This window comes from Rhinatrema bivittatum, chromosome 8, assembly GCF_901001135.1.
Source record: "Rhinatrema bivittatum chromosome 8, aRhiBiv1.1, whole genome shotgun sequence".
NCBI classification, from domain to species: domain Eukaryota; kingdom Metazoa; phylum Chordata; class Amphibia; order Gymnophiona; family Rhinatrematidae; genus Rhinatrema; species Rhinatrema bivittatum.
The window spans coordinates 106,597,894-106,613,852 of NC_042622.1; the positions used below are offsets into that span (position 1 = coordinate 106,597,894).

A 15,959-nucleotide genomic window follows, 5' to 3' on the forward strand; every position below is an offset into this window, starting at 1 on the left:
TAAGATAAAGATAGGGAGGGGGTGGGTTAGGTAGGGGAAGGGAGGGAAAGGTGTGGGGGGGGTGAATGGAAAGTTCCCTCCGAAGCTGCTCCGATTTCGGAGCGGCCTCGGAGGGAACAGGCAGCGCGCGCCGACCCCGGATTTTATAAGAAATGCGCGGCTATGCGCGTATCTTATAAAATCCCGCGTACTTTTGTTTGCGCCTGGTGCATGAACAAAAGTACGCGCGTGCGTAGATTTGTAAAATCTACCCCATAATGGGGCAGATTTTTAAAAAGTACGCCCGCGCGTACTTTTGTTCGCACGACCGGCGCAAACAAGGGTACGCCGGATTTTAATAGATACACGTGTAGCCGCGGTATCTTTTAAAATCCGGGGTCAGCGCGCCAAGACTGCACAAAATCGGCAGCCTGCGCACGCCGAGCCGCGCAGCCTGCCTCCATTCCCTCCAAGGCCACTTCGAAATCGGAGCGACCTCGGAGGGAACTTTCCTTCCACCCCCCCGCACCTTCCCCTTTCTTCCCCTACCTAACCCATACCCCCAGCCCTATCTAAACCCCCCTACCTTTGTTTGAAAAGTTACGCCTGCCCGAGGTAGGCATAACTATTCTCCGGTGGGCTGCTGGCGTGCCATCACCTGACCCGGGGGCTGGTCCGGAGGCTTCGGCCACGCCCCCGGAACGCCCCTGGACCAGCACCACGCCCCTGACATGCCCCCTGAACACCCCCGAATGTTGCACCGCCCCCGACACGCCCCCCTAGCAAAGCCCCGGGACTTACGCGCGTCCCGGGGCTTGCACGCGCCGCCAAGCCTATTCAACATAGGCTCAGCGCGCGCAGGGGGAGCTTGGGGTAGGTTTTCGGGGGGTACGCACTTATCTTACGCGTGTTCCCCTTTGAAAATCTGCCCCAATCTGCGCAACCCTGATACCTGCTGGTTATAAAATACTATAGTAGATCACCACGTGGCCATGTACGAGCATATATGGAGCCACATGGGGTTGTTTGAAAGTTACCTTCATAGCCTTGAGCCTCATAACCCCATCCATATTCTATGAAGACTCTTTAGGAGCAGCAGTCACTGCTTTCCTGCTGATGTAATTGCAGAAAATGGCATCAGTCAATCTGAGGCTAGTGACATTGTGGATAATTTCCACACAAAATGGTGCCAGCAATTGTATGGTAATTATCCATAATGGTGCAGGCTTTGTGCCAAGCAGCGCCATTTTCTATAATTGCATCAGCAGGGCAGGAATGCCTAGGGATCACTCTTGCCCCTGAAGAGTCTTCGGGGCCTATGGACAAGATTAGATGTTGGGGTTGGTGGGGTCAGGGGCTATACAGGGAGAACCTTGGAGGAATTTTTGTTCATTTTTTTTTTCCATTTCGTTTTAAATAATAAAGGATTTCTGATGAAATTGCATCCCTAATTTATTTGCAAATGTTCACTCACCCTGTCCAAGTCTCTGAGAGTTTTGCTGTTCTTGCTGCTGTTGGTGCCGACGTGCAAGCTTCTTCATCTGAAGAGAAAAATAAATTCCATTTCAATATGCTAATACGCTCATGTATTTTAATCAGCTATTGTATAACAGCCATATTTTATGTAATTAATTTTGATGGTTATTCTTTCACCGGGTTTCTATATTTCATGTAGGTTTTATTTAAAGTTTTTTAAAAAATATTTTCATTTTTATGATGCAGGGTAGTAAGCTTAAATCACAACAGTAAAAAAAAAAGGGAAATTAATTAGGATAAATATGATGAGCTTATTAGGGGATAGTGAAGGGCTGTAATTATGAGCATGAATTGAGAATTTTGCTTCTAGCAGTGTGGAGAACTCACCTTTGCTCTTTGGTTCTGGAACCAAACCTGGACAACTCTTACGCTCAGTCCTGTCTCTGCTGCTAATGTTTCTCTCACCTGCATGAATAAAAGTAAAGAATGTGATGTATTTTCCATAGACCACATGTGCATCGTTAAATGCTCTCGAGTTTTTTCAAAGGAGTTGCATGTGTCAAAGTAGCATATATTGTAGCTATTTTCAAAAACCCACTTGTGCACATAAAACCTTTTGAAAATTCAGTGAAATTCCAAAGGAGTTACGCCCATAAAAGTAGTGACTTTCCAAATGTATGTAAAGTCTTTTTATGCACACAGGGGGTAATTTTCATAAGGATTTACACGTATAAATGTAACTGCTATTTTAGCAATTTTCAAAAGCCATTTACTTGAGTAAAGGACACTTACGTGAGCAAATCCTATGGACAATTCATGGCATATATTGTGGCAATTTTCAAAAACCCACTTACACGAGTAAAGTGCATTTACTCGAGTAAAATCCAGTTTTAAGTGAGTAAATGCTTTTTAAAATCAAGCCCATAAATCCTATTGAAAATTATCTCCATTGGATCATATTTTCAAAAGAACTACTTCTGTACTTGGTCAAGCATGTGGACTACTCAGTCAATTCAAAAGTACACAATAATTTCTCAGATAAAGTAATGTGTTTGCTTTGTTAGCTCACGTAGAAACATAAAAATAAAGGCCATCAAACAAACTGCAAGAGGTACGTCTTACTGGACTAAGTGGACAGCTTCATGCAAAGTGAATGAACTTAGTATACAATACTGATCACATGCACTTTAATAAAAATGGAATTTCACAAGGAGTTATGCTATAGCCCCATTCACCATTGAATATATTCCCTCATATCTGATTCTTTGCCTCTTATGCATCAGTGTGCAAATATATAGGCAAACACACACACATATTTCATATTAAATTCCATGTTATGTAATAATTGTGATGCTATTTCATGGAAAGTCCTTGAATTTGATTCTAGAATGGCAATAGAGAAAACAAAAAATAATTAAGAATGAATATGGGAAAGGCAATTTTCAAAGTCATTTCTGCGAGTATAACAGCATTTTAACCAGGGAAATGGGCTTGTTGAAAACTGTCCTCCCTCAGTGTGGATAAGGTGGGAGGCGCATAAGCTGGGAAGCTTTCTTTTGGGCAGGGTTAGGTTGAGGGAGGCAACAACACATGTAGTCTTTCCATTTTTCCAAACTATGCACATTGGGAAAGGTACCCACAGGAAAAACAGGTGCAAATCTCTGTGGGTACTTTTTCCCATGGCAATAATCAAAGCAAAATTATATGCAGAGTTTTGTTTTATTATTGGTGCAAATTACCTTCAGTATTTGCACCAATGCAGGCAGTTTGATAAGTGCCCCTATAGCTCTTATTGCTATGTAATACTTAAATATGCTTAAAACTAATACAAATGTATTAAAAAAGAATGTTTGCTTTTCAAAATGTAATTAATAAATAAATGAAGAGATAAAGTAGTAGATGAGTAGATAGATGATTAGTAATAGAACTCTTTTCTACAGTTCTCCTTTAAAAACATTTGCAATACACGTTATAAAATGGCCTAAGGGGGTCATTTTTTAAAGCTAGCATGCGATAGCTAAAAAGGGGCGGAGTCGGGGCGGCGTCTGCCCCGGAAGAGGAGGAGTCGGGGCGGACGCCGCGAAGACAGCGTGGACGGAGAAAAGGTAAGAGCCTTTTTACTGCCCATTTCGCACCCAATAGCACCACCTTTTATGATGGCGCTATTGGGTGCGAAAGCCGGCAGCGATCACACCGCAGAGGTGCGATCGCTGCCGGCTATTGCAGGCCCGCCCCCCTGCACCACACGATTCACGCCGCCGCAGTATTTTAGAAAATATAGGCCTAAGGAGGTCATTTTCCAAGCAGATCGCATGCGATACCAAGATCGGGGCGGAGTCAGGGCGGTGTCAGCCCTGGAAAAGGAGGAGTCGGGGTGGCACCGGGGCTGATGCCGCGAAGACTTCGCCGACAGCGAAAGGTACGCATCTATTTTGCTGCCAGTTTCACACCGAATAACTACACCTTTTATGGTGTAGTTATTTCGCACGATGCCGGTGCGATTGCTGCCAGCTATCGCAGGACCGCCCCCCATTTCACCACCACCCCCGCCCCCCATTACCACGGGATTCAAAGAGCCCGGCAGTATTAGTAAATCCAGCCCTAAGTTTGTTAACTTAATTTTAAGTGGCCAAAATGGTTGGTTTAAAAAAAAAATAATGAAAAGCAACCCCCCTTCCAAACACACATAAACCCATTGTAAGAATATAAAAACAGAGACTTACCTTCCTACAAGGTTTGGAGGATACTTCAAAGGATGCTTTAAAGGCTCTTCTCTGCTGTGTGGTAAGTATTGTCCTTGGTCGTTTGGGTCTTCTTGGGTCCTTTCCATCATCACTGCCTTTTCCTTGGTTAATCTGTCCTTTGCTTGGCTTTATATCTGCATCCTCATCATCACTTTTAACTAGTGAAGGTAAAGAATTCTACATAAATCTCACGTGAACTGTTAATATCAACTTCAGGCAGAGCGATCAATATTATAAGTACAACTATTTATATGCCTATAGGAGGGGCATGTAATAGTTCGAGGTGAAGTGTTGGTGGTGGTTTAGGGTTTAGGGGCCAGTTTTTCATGTAGAGTGAGATGTACAAACAGCACAGTACACCTTGGTGAAGATTTGACATCATTTGGAGTGAGGAAAGCCTCACAAAAATGAAATTTCTACTATGTTTTCTCACCCTAGCTTGATGGACTCTATAACAGAGTACCATCAAGCTAGGCCAAAACAACATGTCTTATTGTTGATTGTAACTGGATAAAAATCAGGAAACAGGAAATAGAGAATAGGACTATGTAGAAAGGTCATTGTGGATTTCCCCAAGGATCTGTACTAGGACCTGGCTGTTTAACATATTCATAAACAATCTAAAAAAGAAAATAATGAGTGAGGTGATCACATTTGCAGATGACATGAAATAATTCAAAACTGCAAAAACAGCAACAGATTGTGAGGGAACTGCAGAAGGGTCATGCTAGACTGTGCATCTGAATGTCACATTAAATTTAATGGGGAAAAGTGCAATTAGGGAAAAATAATCCCATTTACGGGTACCCAGTGCTGGGTTCCATATTGTCTCCGCCCAGGAAAAGGACACAATATCGAAAATAGCCCATGCCAGGAAACCATCAGCATTTGCTATTTGGATTTTATAATAGACAGTTTTTTGACCTTTTGGAGGAAATAAAAGTTGTTTTCTTTGAACTTTTGAAACTTTTGGACAAGATTAATTGCACACCACAACTTCTTCTTTTGTATCTGATGACTGATGGTGTAGCTACCCACCTTCCCTTTTGTGTCCTTGTGGACAACACATTGAAATCCTTGGTTCAATGTGCGGCGGCAATCAAAAAGCAAAGATGATGTTAGAGATAAGCCAAAAAGTAATGAAGAATAAAGTAGAGACTATCATATTGCTTCTGTATCGCCCTATTATGTGACCGTACCTTGAGTATTGTGTACAGTTCTGGTCACCCTTTCTCAAGGAAGACTGAGTGGAACTAGAAAAGGTGCAAAGAAAGGGTCCTGATAATTTGTTGTGGATAGGACACCAAACACAAAAGGTGCCAGAGGGGGACAAGCAATTACACACTGACATGTTGATCTCGTAAGCTTTCTTTCCTTCAGAAAGCATGCTAAAAAGTCCATTACCCAAATCTTACGCTACTTATTGAAGCCACATTGCTTATTATATTTTTGTTCTAAAAACAAAATAGCCACAAGTTAAAACCTGTGCAAGTAATTAGAGGGCTTGCAAACAAGAGCTTGCTAGCATCCAGTATCAGCTAAGGTCTCCACATACTGCTGAATCAGCATTGACATTACCCTAGCCCTGGAAATATGAAGCCTTAACAATGTGGTAATTGTGGTTCTCAAAGTAAAAACTATGATAAAAAAAAAAATTGTTCTTAGCTAAATTTTCATATAAGACTGAGGTTAAATTCCCATAATGTGTATGTTTAATGAAAGATAATTACCCATGTTTGTTTCTTAGCAAATAAATTAAGTTCAATTGATCTGTGAAAAATGTCCGACTTTCTGCTTCATGTATCAAGAGGATCCAGAAAGTCAGAATCCTGCAGTCAGAATCTCCTAGCAATGGCATGTCGTTTTCACGGAACAGAGATGCATACCCTAACATTGCTTCCAACGACAGATATTTGCACGACCAAATTAGGAATGTTATAAAGTTTGTAAGGTAGTCAAAGATTGTCATTTTCAGCAATTAAAAAGCATGTGGCTCTCCCAGATTGCCCATTTGCTCCTGCCCACTGTGTCACTGCAGCCCCTGCGAAAGGTCCATTCCTTTCCTTTCCTTGTCCTCACCATTGTCCTTTGCACCTGTCCCAAGCATTCATGAATTCTGCCACAGCTTTAGTTGCTGCCATCTGAAGAGGTAGGTGATTGCAAACATCTACTACCCTCTCTGAGCCTCCCTTCTAACTTCACAACCCCTTGTGCTTGAGCTTTTATGGAAAAAAATATTACCTTCTTGTACTTTATGGAAACCTGTCAGATATTGTTATAGCTGTCCTGGATAATCTGCCATATCTTCAATGAGATTTCTGCTGATAAAACTGTAATCCCTCTGTCCCTCTGTAACCTTACTAGGTTTTACCTAAATATCATGGATCCTGCTGTTGAACCATGTTTGAAAAATATAGCAGCCCGGTTTTACCAGGGGGCCAAGATTCAAAAAAAAGTTGAACTCCTAAATTTAAGCTCAATTTGGAATCTATTTTCAGCCAAATTTAGAAGCCTCAGTGCTGAACTTTTAAAACATTATGGGGTGAATTTTCAAACATACACGCGCGCACACATGTACGCCCAATTTTATAACATGCTCGCAAGTCTGATACTGCATACAGAACTTTATACAAGTGTAGTGTTGACGAGAGCAGGTATGTTAAGTTATCTCCTACTGTTATCTCCTATTGTTAGAATTTTGCTTTTTATGCACCTTTACATTCTCTTTGATTTCTAGTATTCTGTCCTGCCCAATGCAACACGGGCATGAAACACATACATGTTGGGAGCATTTTCAAGGCTGTTTCTGAAAGTTTATTCTTAAGGGACTGAACAAATTACCTTTGGAATTATAAAACAAATTACTGCCTTGGATGCATTCTATGACTTTTTAAGTTGTATGAACTTTTAAATCTGCATTCTGCACTGCTCCTATTGGGTAGATCCTAAGCATGAAATATACTTATGATTTCATATTATGGATGTTATTATTGCTTTATATGTACCTACAATCCGCCCGTTAGAATATAGCATACTTGAAAAAAGGATTTTACATTTCTGGCAACTCTTGATTTTGGATTTACTTTTTTCTTTTACAAAAAACATTTGCTTATTCTAAAAATATAGATAGGCAATGTTGAACTGATGCAAAAAGGATTGAAGTAGCACAATTTTTAAACTAGTGGTGAAGACTAAAACTGTAAAGGATTTCAAAGGGGCCTGGGATAAACACTGTGGATCCCTAAAGGCTAGAGGATGGGAATAAATAAAAAAGCTTGGGGGTAACCTGCATGGAGCGGCAGTTACTACCTTGGGAAGCTTGCTGGGCAGACTGGATGGACCATTTTGGTCTTTTTCTGCCGTCATTACTATGTTATATATATATGTTACAATATGATTTTCCAAATGTTTTTAGCACAAAACACTTGATTAAAATTGTTTTTTAGAGATGATATATAAAACCTAATAAATATTAATAATAAGATACAGGCATAAAAAAGGGGCAGTCTAGAGGCATTCCAGGCAGGGCCAAGATGCATGTAAATTGCTATTTTAAAAGATAAGCACATACATTTGCCAACTTACTTGCATATTTTTACACCTTCTAATTAACTGGCGTAAGTAATATTAAACGTGTTTATTGTGTAGTATTGACTGGTGGGAGGTCTGGGTAAAGTAGGAGGAGTTCAGGCTGAAGAACCAGGATGGTCTTGAAGACCTACAGGACTAGGTGAACTGGTGGACTTATTGGTAAACTGGTTACTTTCATTGACTGACATACACGATTAATCGGGATGTATGCAACTAAATCCTACTTTACATGCATACATAAAAAATATGCATGTATATTTGAAAATTAGGCAGGAAAAGTATGCAAGTTTGATGCATTGATATAGGTGGTTTCAATGCATTACATGTATATGTTGCAGGGTAGAGATACACGTATTTTATAAAACGCAAGTATATCATACATGCATGTTATAAATTACTTGAGCATATCTGCTTATGGTTATATATGAGTATATATGCTACCTTACTCATTTGTGTAAATGTTATGCTTAGGATGGTAATTTTCAAACCGGCAAGCGTGCACACATTTGCACACAGACATCGGCCCGCGCCCAGGTACAAGGTCATTTAGGATCCTAATTGCAAAAGTTAGGATCCGAAGCTCAATGAAAATTGGCCCCAGGTGTCTATATTTAGATGCCGTGAACATAGGCAATTCCTGTGGTGTAACTTGATCGGGGAAGAAGACTACAAGTGTGTATTAAATATCCCAGCATATGCATGTATTTTCCTCTGTCTATGCCCATTCACAAAGCTGGCAAGGGGGAAAGTATGCGGGTACTTTTGTGTTCGCATAAGTGCTGCTACGGTTCTGCCAACGAAAGAGTACTTGTGCATTTTTGCCACTGGGCAGCTTGGTGAAAACTGGCCCCCGCAAATGATCATCTAGGGAAAGATGATTCTCGGCCAGTGAAAAGGAGAGCCTTACCTGAGTCAGAATCATCAGGGCTTACTGAGCTCAGCAAGTCCTTCTCCCTCTCATAGTCACTCTTGCAGAGGAGTTGTCCTTCTTTCAAAACAAATTCATCTCCTTTCCTCAACTGTCGCTCGCAGACGCAGCAGCAAAAGCAGCTCAAGTGATACACGCTCTCCAGGGCTCGCATAACAAATTCTGTTGGGGCTATTTTTTCCATGCAGCCACTGCACTTAGCAGCAAATAATCTGTCGAAATAGAAGTTAAAAAGGTGAGGTTAATCATCCTGCTTACATATCGCCAAAGAAAGCTTGAAAATTCAAAGTAGAGGTGTGTGAAGTTTCTTTTTTATGAGCTTGCAAATTAGTTTGTCCAACCCATGAAAGTTAAAAAGAAAAAAAGAAAAGGTGAACCCCCTGGGCAGCAAATCTGCATTTCAGTTCCAGCAGATTCACTTTAGGTTCCTGTGAGTTTTCCCCAGAATTATCAGGGAAAATGTTGGTGAATTTCCCCGGTAAATCAAGAGAAAATTCCAAAATTCCATTCAGTTGTCCCAGCTTTGATTTATTTATTTATATTTTTGTACCTCTGTACTTCAACAGTAAGAACTGATCAATTTTTACTTAACATTGGCAGTCTGCACTTCCGTGGCCGTCCCCCACACCCCCCCTCCCCATGTCTCCTCCCCCCAACGCCCCACATATCACACCGCACTCCTTCTTTGGTGAAACAAAGGCCGCAGCATTTATTAACATTAATTAACATGAATCAACATAATTACATTACCGGTACCTGAGCCGTCGGTGCTCTCAACCCTAGTGCATTCCGGGCGTCAAACCGGCGTCCGCCGTTTAAGCCAGTCCGCCACCATCTTACCGGCCCCCCGCCGTGACCAAGCCAGGGGACCATTCCTCCAGGCCGCCCACGCCTGAATACATGCACTTTCTTTTCCCGAGGACTTCCGGTCCCTCCTGACCGTGTCCTCGAGTTCCCCCCTTACCTACCGACTCGGGTACCCCCGCCACCAGACTGGGACAGTGCCCCACTTGTCCCAGGCTCCCCCCTTAATGCTGCGACCCAACCTTGCAGAGCACCTGCTCAAGAGTTTCCTGAATGGCGTTATTAAATAGAGCGTAACCAATGTCGGACAAATGAACCTGGTCCGGCCTATACAAGCCGGCGCAAGGCTCATCTGCCCATTCATGCCTGATTTGGTGAATGCCCCTCTGTTGGGCCCATACCCCGACCTGCCTATTAATCTTCTTCCTGCCCCTGCCCCACAACTTGCTACCCTGCCATTTGATCCTAGGTATGATATCTGATCATATAATGGCTGTTCCTGGTGCCAACCTCCTAATTGCATCTAAGTCCTTTTTTATCATTTCTATCAGTTGTTTAGCCGAATGCGCCCCCAGGTCATTGCCCCCGAGATGAATCACTATGGCCTCTGGTTGTCGAAACGTGGATATTTTGTACCGCAGATCCGACAGCAGGTGTTCCCATTTCATTCCTGACCTTCCCATCCATTTCAGGGTGACTCCTTCCGGAGCCAGCCCCAAGTGTGCACCGTAAGGTCTTTCCTGCGCCCTTTTGGCCGCCCATCTCACGAATGAATGTCCTATTAACCATGCTATCCTCCTCAGGCTCCGTGTATCTGCGGGTGAAATTAAATGCATTAGTTACCCATTTGCGCGAACCCTGGCCTCACATAGCGCTTAGCCACTGCTGATTGCCAACGCCCTATCTTACGTATGACGTCCATTGGCATACCCGCTTGCGCCGCGCTAGTCGCCACCCCGATCCGGAAAGAATGTGTTCCGTAATCTTTCGGGTCCAATCCTATATTTTCTAAAGCCGAGCGCAACACCGCTGCAAACTGGAAACGAGTCAGCGGAACACCATCCCTATGGACCAGCAAGTGATCCCCGCCTACCAGTCTTAATCGCAAATAGCTCTCCAAGTTCCGCACCGGGCATGTCACCAGCGACCCCCCTGCTGCCAATATGATTTCCACCCCTTTTGCTTTTTGGTCTGTCTTTGATTTATGTACTCGAATTCTCATGAGCCTGTCCTGCACCTGTACGTTGCCATACAATAACCCGTTGCGGCCCTTATCATTTTTGGATGGGGCAACCAACTCGCTAACACTTAATGCAGCAAAAAATGCTATGCAAAAGGCCGCTCTGAACAGTCCCACCTCAAATGGGTCAGTGCATACTTGCTGTACCGCGTACCACAATCTGACCAATAACTCGTGCGTGATGGGCCGTCTTTTATCGCCTTCCCAAGCTACCTCCCTCGCCCACCCCGCTAGCATCTTTTTGACTACGAAGAAGCTGAACGGGTCGCCCAAACCTTGCGCCTTGGTAAAGAAGGCGAAACCGGCCAGATGGTTGATCGTTGCTCCTCTGGACATTCCTGTCTCTTTGGACCATGATATGAACCGGACTATCCGGTTAGCCTCCACCACCTCTGTAGCACTACCCTGGCCCCCCATGAACTCCTGCACCTTAGCATAACCACGGCAGTAGGCTTTCCACGTTGCCGGGGCAACAGACGCCCTCAGCAATCCCTGCTCGACCTTGTTCCAATTTGCCATAGATGTTCCGGCATTTGGACTCTCTCCGCCTCTGCCTCCGGCACCTGTTGGCGAAAGAGAGCCCACTTAGCCCTTGATAATGCATCTGCCACCTGATTCCGTGCGCCCGGCACGTGTTTGGCCCTTATGGTCATGTTCAACCGCAGGCTCTGCAGAACCACTTCCCTCAACAGCCCAGCCACCCGCGGACAGTGGGCCGCCTGTTTGTTCAGCACTGTTACTACGGCCATATTGTCACACCAAAAAACCAACCGCTTGTTATGCAACCTATGGGCCCAAACAGTGATTGTTACCAATATTGGAAAAAGCTCGAGGAAGGTAATGTTCTTCACCAATCCGTCGTCCCTCCATGCCTGCGGCCATGGCGCCGCACACCATGAACCCTGGCAATACGCCCCGAATCCCCATCCTCCCGAGGCGTCCGTGAAAATGTCCAAGTCCCTGTTGGACATTGCCTCCTCCTGCCACATTGCTACGCCATTGAACTTATCCAAAAATTGTAACCACATTACAATTTCAGCCCTCACTGGTCCCGATATCCTAATGTGATGGTGTGGTCGCTTCACCCCTTTTGTTGCTACTGCCAAGCGTCTTAAGAAAGCCCTCCCCATGGGTATTACCCGAGTCGCGAAATTGAGGCTTCCTATCAAGGATTGCATCGCTGTTAAGGTGACCTTCCTAGCTGTCATTGTCCTCCTCAGCAAGTCCCGTAGCTTACATACTTTTTCTAACGGCAGTCTCGATGTCATTGTCAACGTATCTATTTCTATGCCTAAGAAAGATAAGGTGGTAGCTGGACCTTCCGTCTTTTCCTGTGCCAAAGGGACGCCAAAATCTCGGGCCATTTCCTGAAATCCGGCTAACGTCTGGGCACAGGTGTCCCTGTTGGCCGGTCCCACAAACAAGAAATCGTCCAAATAATGGACCACGTTGCTGTTCCCCGTCCTCTTTTGTAATGCCCAATGTAGGAATGTGCTAAACATCTCGAAACATGCACAAGATATAGAACACCCCATGGGCATACACTTGTCGAAGTAGTATCTACCTCTGAATTTAAAACCTAGGAGCGGGAAGCTGTCGGGATGCACGGGGAGCAATCTGAAAGCGGACTTTATGTCCGCCTTGGCCATTAGAGCCCCTTGGCCGCATTGCCTGACCAACGCGATCGCTGCATCGAAAGATGCGTATTGAACCCTGCAAGCTTCCTCTGGTAAATGATCATTGACGGACTCACCCGGGGGATATGACAGGTTCTGAATAAGCCGGAACTCCCCCTGCTCTTTCTTAGGCACTACTGCCAAGGGTGAGACCATCATGTCCCGGAAAGGTGGGTCCGCGAATGGACCCGCCATCCTTCCCAATTCGATTTCTTTAAGAACCTTCAGTTGTACTATGTCCGCGTGTCTCACTACTGAGACGGCATTGCCTAATGTCGCGCTCCTAATTTTTCCTTGAAATGGTATCCTAAAACCTTATCTGAAACCCTCCCTTAGCCTGGCAGCCTCTTCTCTTTTAGGGTAGTCTGCCAGCCATTCCAACATATTCGCCAGGTGTATCGGCGACGGTGCCTTGCCGAGAACGCTATTGCCTTCCTCCCCCTCCGAGAGTACTAGCCGTCCCCTGCCCTTTTTTACTGCACTTGCTGGCCGGGTGCGGTGCAGAGCACACGGAGCATATATGCCTAAATTTGCATTCGTGGAAGGTGCAACCTGCCTTGTTGTATCTCCAACACACTTTGTCCTTGCTATTCCCGCTTTCCCCCCAGGAATTACTCCCCGGCGTTGGTGTCCCGTTAGCCGCCTTTCCACTCCCATGTGCACCACTCGTGTCAAGGACTTTGCTGGTCATTTGGCGTAGCCATAGGCCGACGTCCTGCGTTCCCCATGACATGCCTTTGTTGTCCTCCATTTTATCCCTAAAATGCTCGTCGTAATTCAACCAGCACCATCCTTGATACTCCTTATAACCTTCGAGTATTGCGTCTGCATAGCTAAGCATGGGTGCATACTGTGACGGGTCCGCCCTTCCCATTACGCTAATCATCCTCAAAAATGCTCTGGCCCAATTAACTATGTTTTTTGCCACTTTTGCTTCGCCCACCTTTTCCTCCTCCTTCTTTCCCTTCTTCCTTCTCTCTACCGCACCCTTCCTACCCTCCAATATTGAGAATATATCTATGTATTCTCTTTTTCTTATTTTGCTGCGCAGCGCCTTCGGAACACTTTCCCACAATTCCGCCAAGGGCGGCAGTGCCGTTGTAGCAATCGCGCCTGCTCCTGTGCACCTGCCCGCCGCTACTAGCCCTGTTTCCCCTTCGCTCCCTTCTGAGTCGTCCTCCGACGAGTCAGTGGAGGATTCGCTAACCTTCCTCCTTTTCTTATTACCCTTCCTATTCGCCGCTCCCTCCTTGACTCGTTCTCCACTGTGTCGCCCGCTGGGTGCCTCCGCTCCGACCACCACGTCCACTGCACCTCCCGGCGCTTGTGTCTCGTTGTCCTCCCCGGAGCTAGTCTCGCTTTCTCGACTCTCAGTCCCTGGGGTGACTTTGCCTCTGCGAGCCTCGCTCACCGCAGTTCATTTCTTGCGCTGCGGTCCCGATTCGCTCTGTCCCTCTTGCACTTGCGTAGACTCCGAAGCCTTTTGGGCTCCCACGACCCCGTCCTGCGTGGCCATCGTGCTCCCGGCCGCCTGATTGTACCATGGCGGAGGCACCTGCCACCATGGTGGGTACGTGTGCTGCTGATAAGGGTTAACCATTGAGGTCATCCATGCCTGGGCACCTTGCTGGGTTCCTCCCAACCCACCTTGTAACGAAGCCCCTGGTGTTGGGCCGGTTGCTCCCGAGGGTGGCACTGCTCCCACGCCTGTCGTAGGCCACATGGGCCATCCCCACTGTATTGGGCCTCCTTGTACCGGCTCGGGCCGCGTGCCGTGGTGGCTGCCTTGTTCGACCGGGGCTGGTTGAGCCTGTTGCCGCCCCCTTCCGCTCTTCTGTGCCTGCGCCTTTTTGGCCTTCTCCGCCAGCCGTGGCCCTTTGTAACTCCGAGTCATCGGTCCTCGCCTCCTCCCGGCCTCTCGTCCTCCCTCTCCCTTTCCTGGGGCAGGATTCGCCGGTCCATCCCGTGGTTCTTCGCCCCTCTTCTTCCCTGCTCCCCCCCGGGCTCTCGCTGGTCCCTTCCCTGGCATGCTCACCAACAACACACAGGACCACTTTCTTTCTTTATTCAACAGTTTATAATTGTCTACTCACGGTTTAGAGCTTCCAAACGATGGGGGGGGGGGGGGGGGGGGGTGTAGCGCTGGGGCTTCCTCGTTCTCTCCTGCAGTCCGCTCCCGATTCCTTGAAGGCAGTTGTCCACGTGGTTCCCGTGTTCAGCTGTGCCGGGAGTCCCGCCTGCCTCTTGAAATTCAGGTAGCTGTCTCTTTAACTTCTTTGCAGCACTGCTCAGCCCTCCACCGAGTCAGTCCTGCAGCTCCTCAATGCAGAGGTCTGTGCTGTCTTTCTCCGATCCAACACCGTTCTGTTTCTCCTCCTTCTCCCGGTCGCCTGTGCTCCACGTGGGCCCGTCCAGCTAAGCGTGCAGGGCTGATGCCTTATGCTGCCACGCGCTTCCCACGGCTCGGCTGCCCGAGATCTTGCCTGCTCTCCTTTAAACTTCCTGTCTCAGCACTGGAGGGGCCTCCCCCCGCGTTTCTCGTGCCACTCAGGCTGCCGCGTATGACCGCCGTTCCGATCCTGTGCTTGCAGCTTCTCCGGGTGCCGACGATGCCTCCCCACGTACCAACTCTTTAAAATTCCTTCCGGGGTCCTCAATCGCCTTGGGCGCCCGTTCCGTGCCTGCTCCAGGTCCTCCGACCCTCCGAATGCCTCTCTGCCCCCGCCGACCTCGTGTGCCGCCTCGTGGTTTGCCCCTATATCTCCGGGCGAAGCGACTGCAAACCGGCGAGAGCGGGGCGGAAAAAAAGGCCGAGGCCCGCGGCTCGCCGCCTCCTTTAAAGGCCCATCCGGGTCTCTCGGGAGACCCCCGGGCTGACGTCATCGCATCGATGACGCGCGCGGCCGCGCGCGTCATCCACGCGATGACGTCCGCCTCTCCCCGCCCGTGGGGAATCGTGCGCCGCCGCGGAGATCGCCGAGGACGGACGCCAGGTAGGGTGGTGGGGGTCCCCCCCTCGGCAGATGCCATGTTAAGAGGGGGGGGCCCTCCCCGCACGAGGCGAGTCGGCCCCGTTTTAGTTCTCTTGCAAAGGCCAGATTCATTAAGGCTTTTCTCCTATTTTGTGTCTATGGGAAAAACCCTTAGTGAATCAGGTGCTTGATTTAGCAAGAGTTGCTTGATTTATGGTGCTCGGGTTGAACCAGGAGTTGGAAACGGAAACAAAATACGATTCTTTTATTTAAGGTCACTTCATGCATTGTGAATCTGAAAGCCATGACTGATCAGTCCTTGGTGAGAATGGTTTACAGAGCAGCCCCAAGGTGTGCCTCAGTCACCGAGTGCTCTCCTTAACTCTGCCCCGTGGTTGTTTGCCAGGCAGACGGAAGCCACATCTAACTGGTGTGGAGAAAATCCAAAGTGGAGGGGGGCATAAAAAAATAAGTGACTGAAAACATCCTAGGCAGTCGGGTATCTAACTGAGGGGGAGAAAAAGAAGCAGGTGCCAAAGAATAACAGGA

The 15,959-nt window shown here is 46.8% G+C and overlaps 1 protein-coding gene across 1 annotated transcript in view; it reads right to left on the reverse strand.

The window, feature by feature from the left end:
- The window catches only part of LMX1B (LIM homeobox transcription factor 1 beta), a 315,860-nt gene that overhangs the window by 11,730 nt on the left and 288,171 nt on the right, over positions 1-15,959 (reverse strand). Inside the window, 4 exon segments of the mRNA XM_029614118.1 lie at positions 1,454-1,520; positions 1,843-1,920; positions 4,179-4,357; positions 8,698-8,930. Of these exon segments, the coding sequence (XP_029469978.1) occupies positions 1,454-1,520; positions 1,843-1,920; positions 4,179-4,357; positions 8,698-8,930 (557 nt within the window).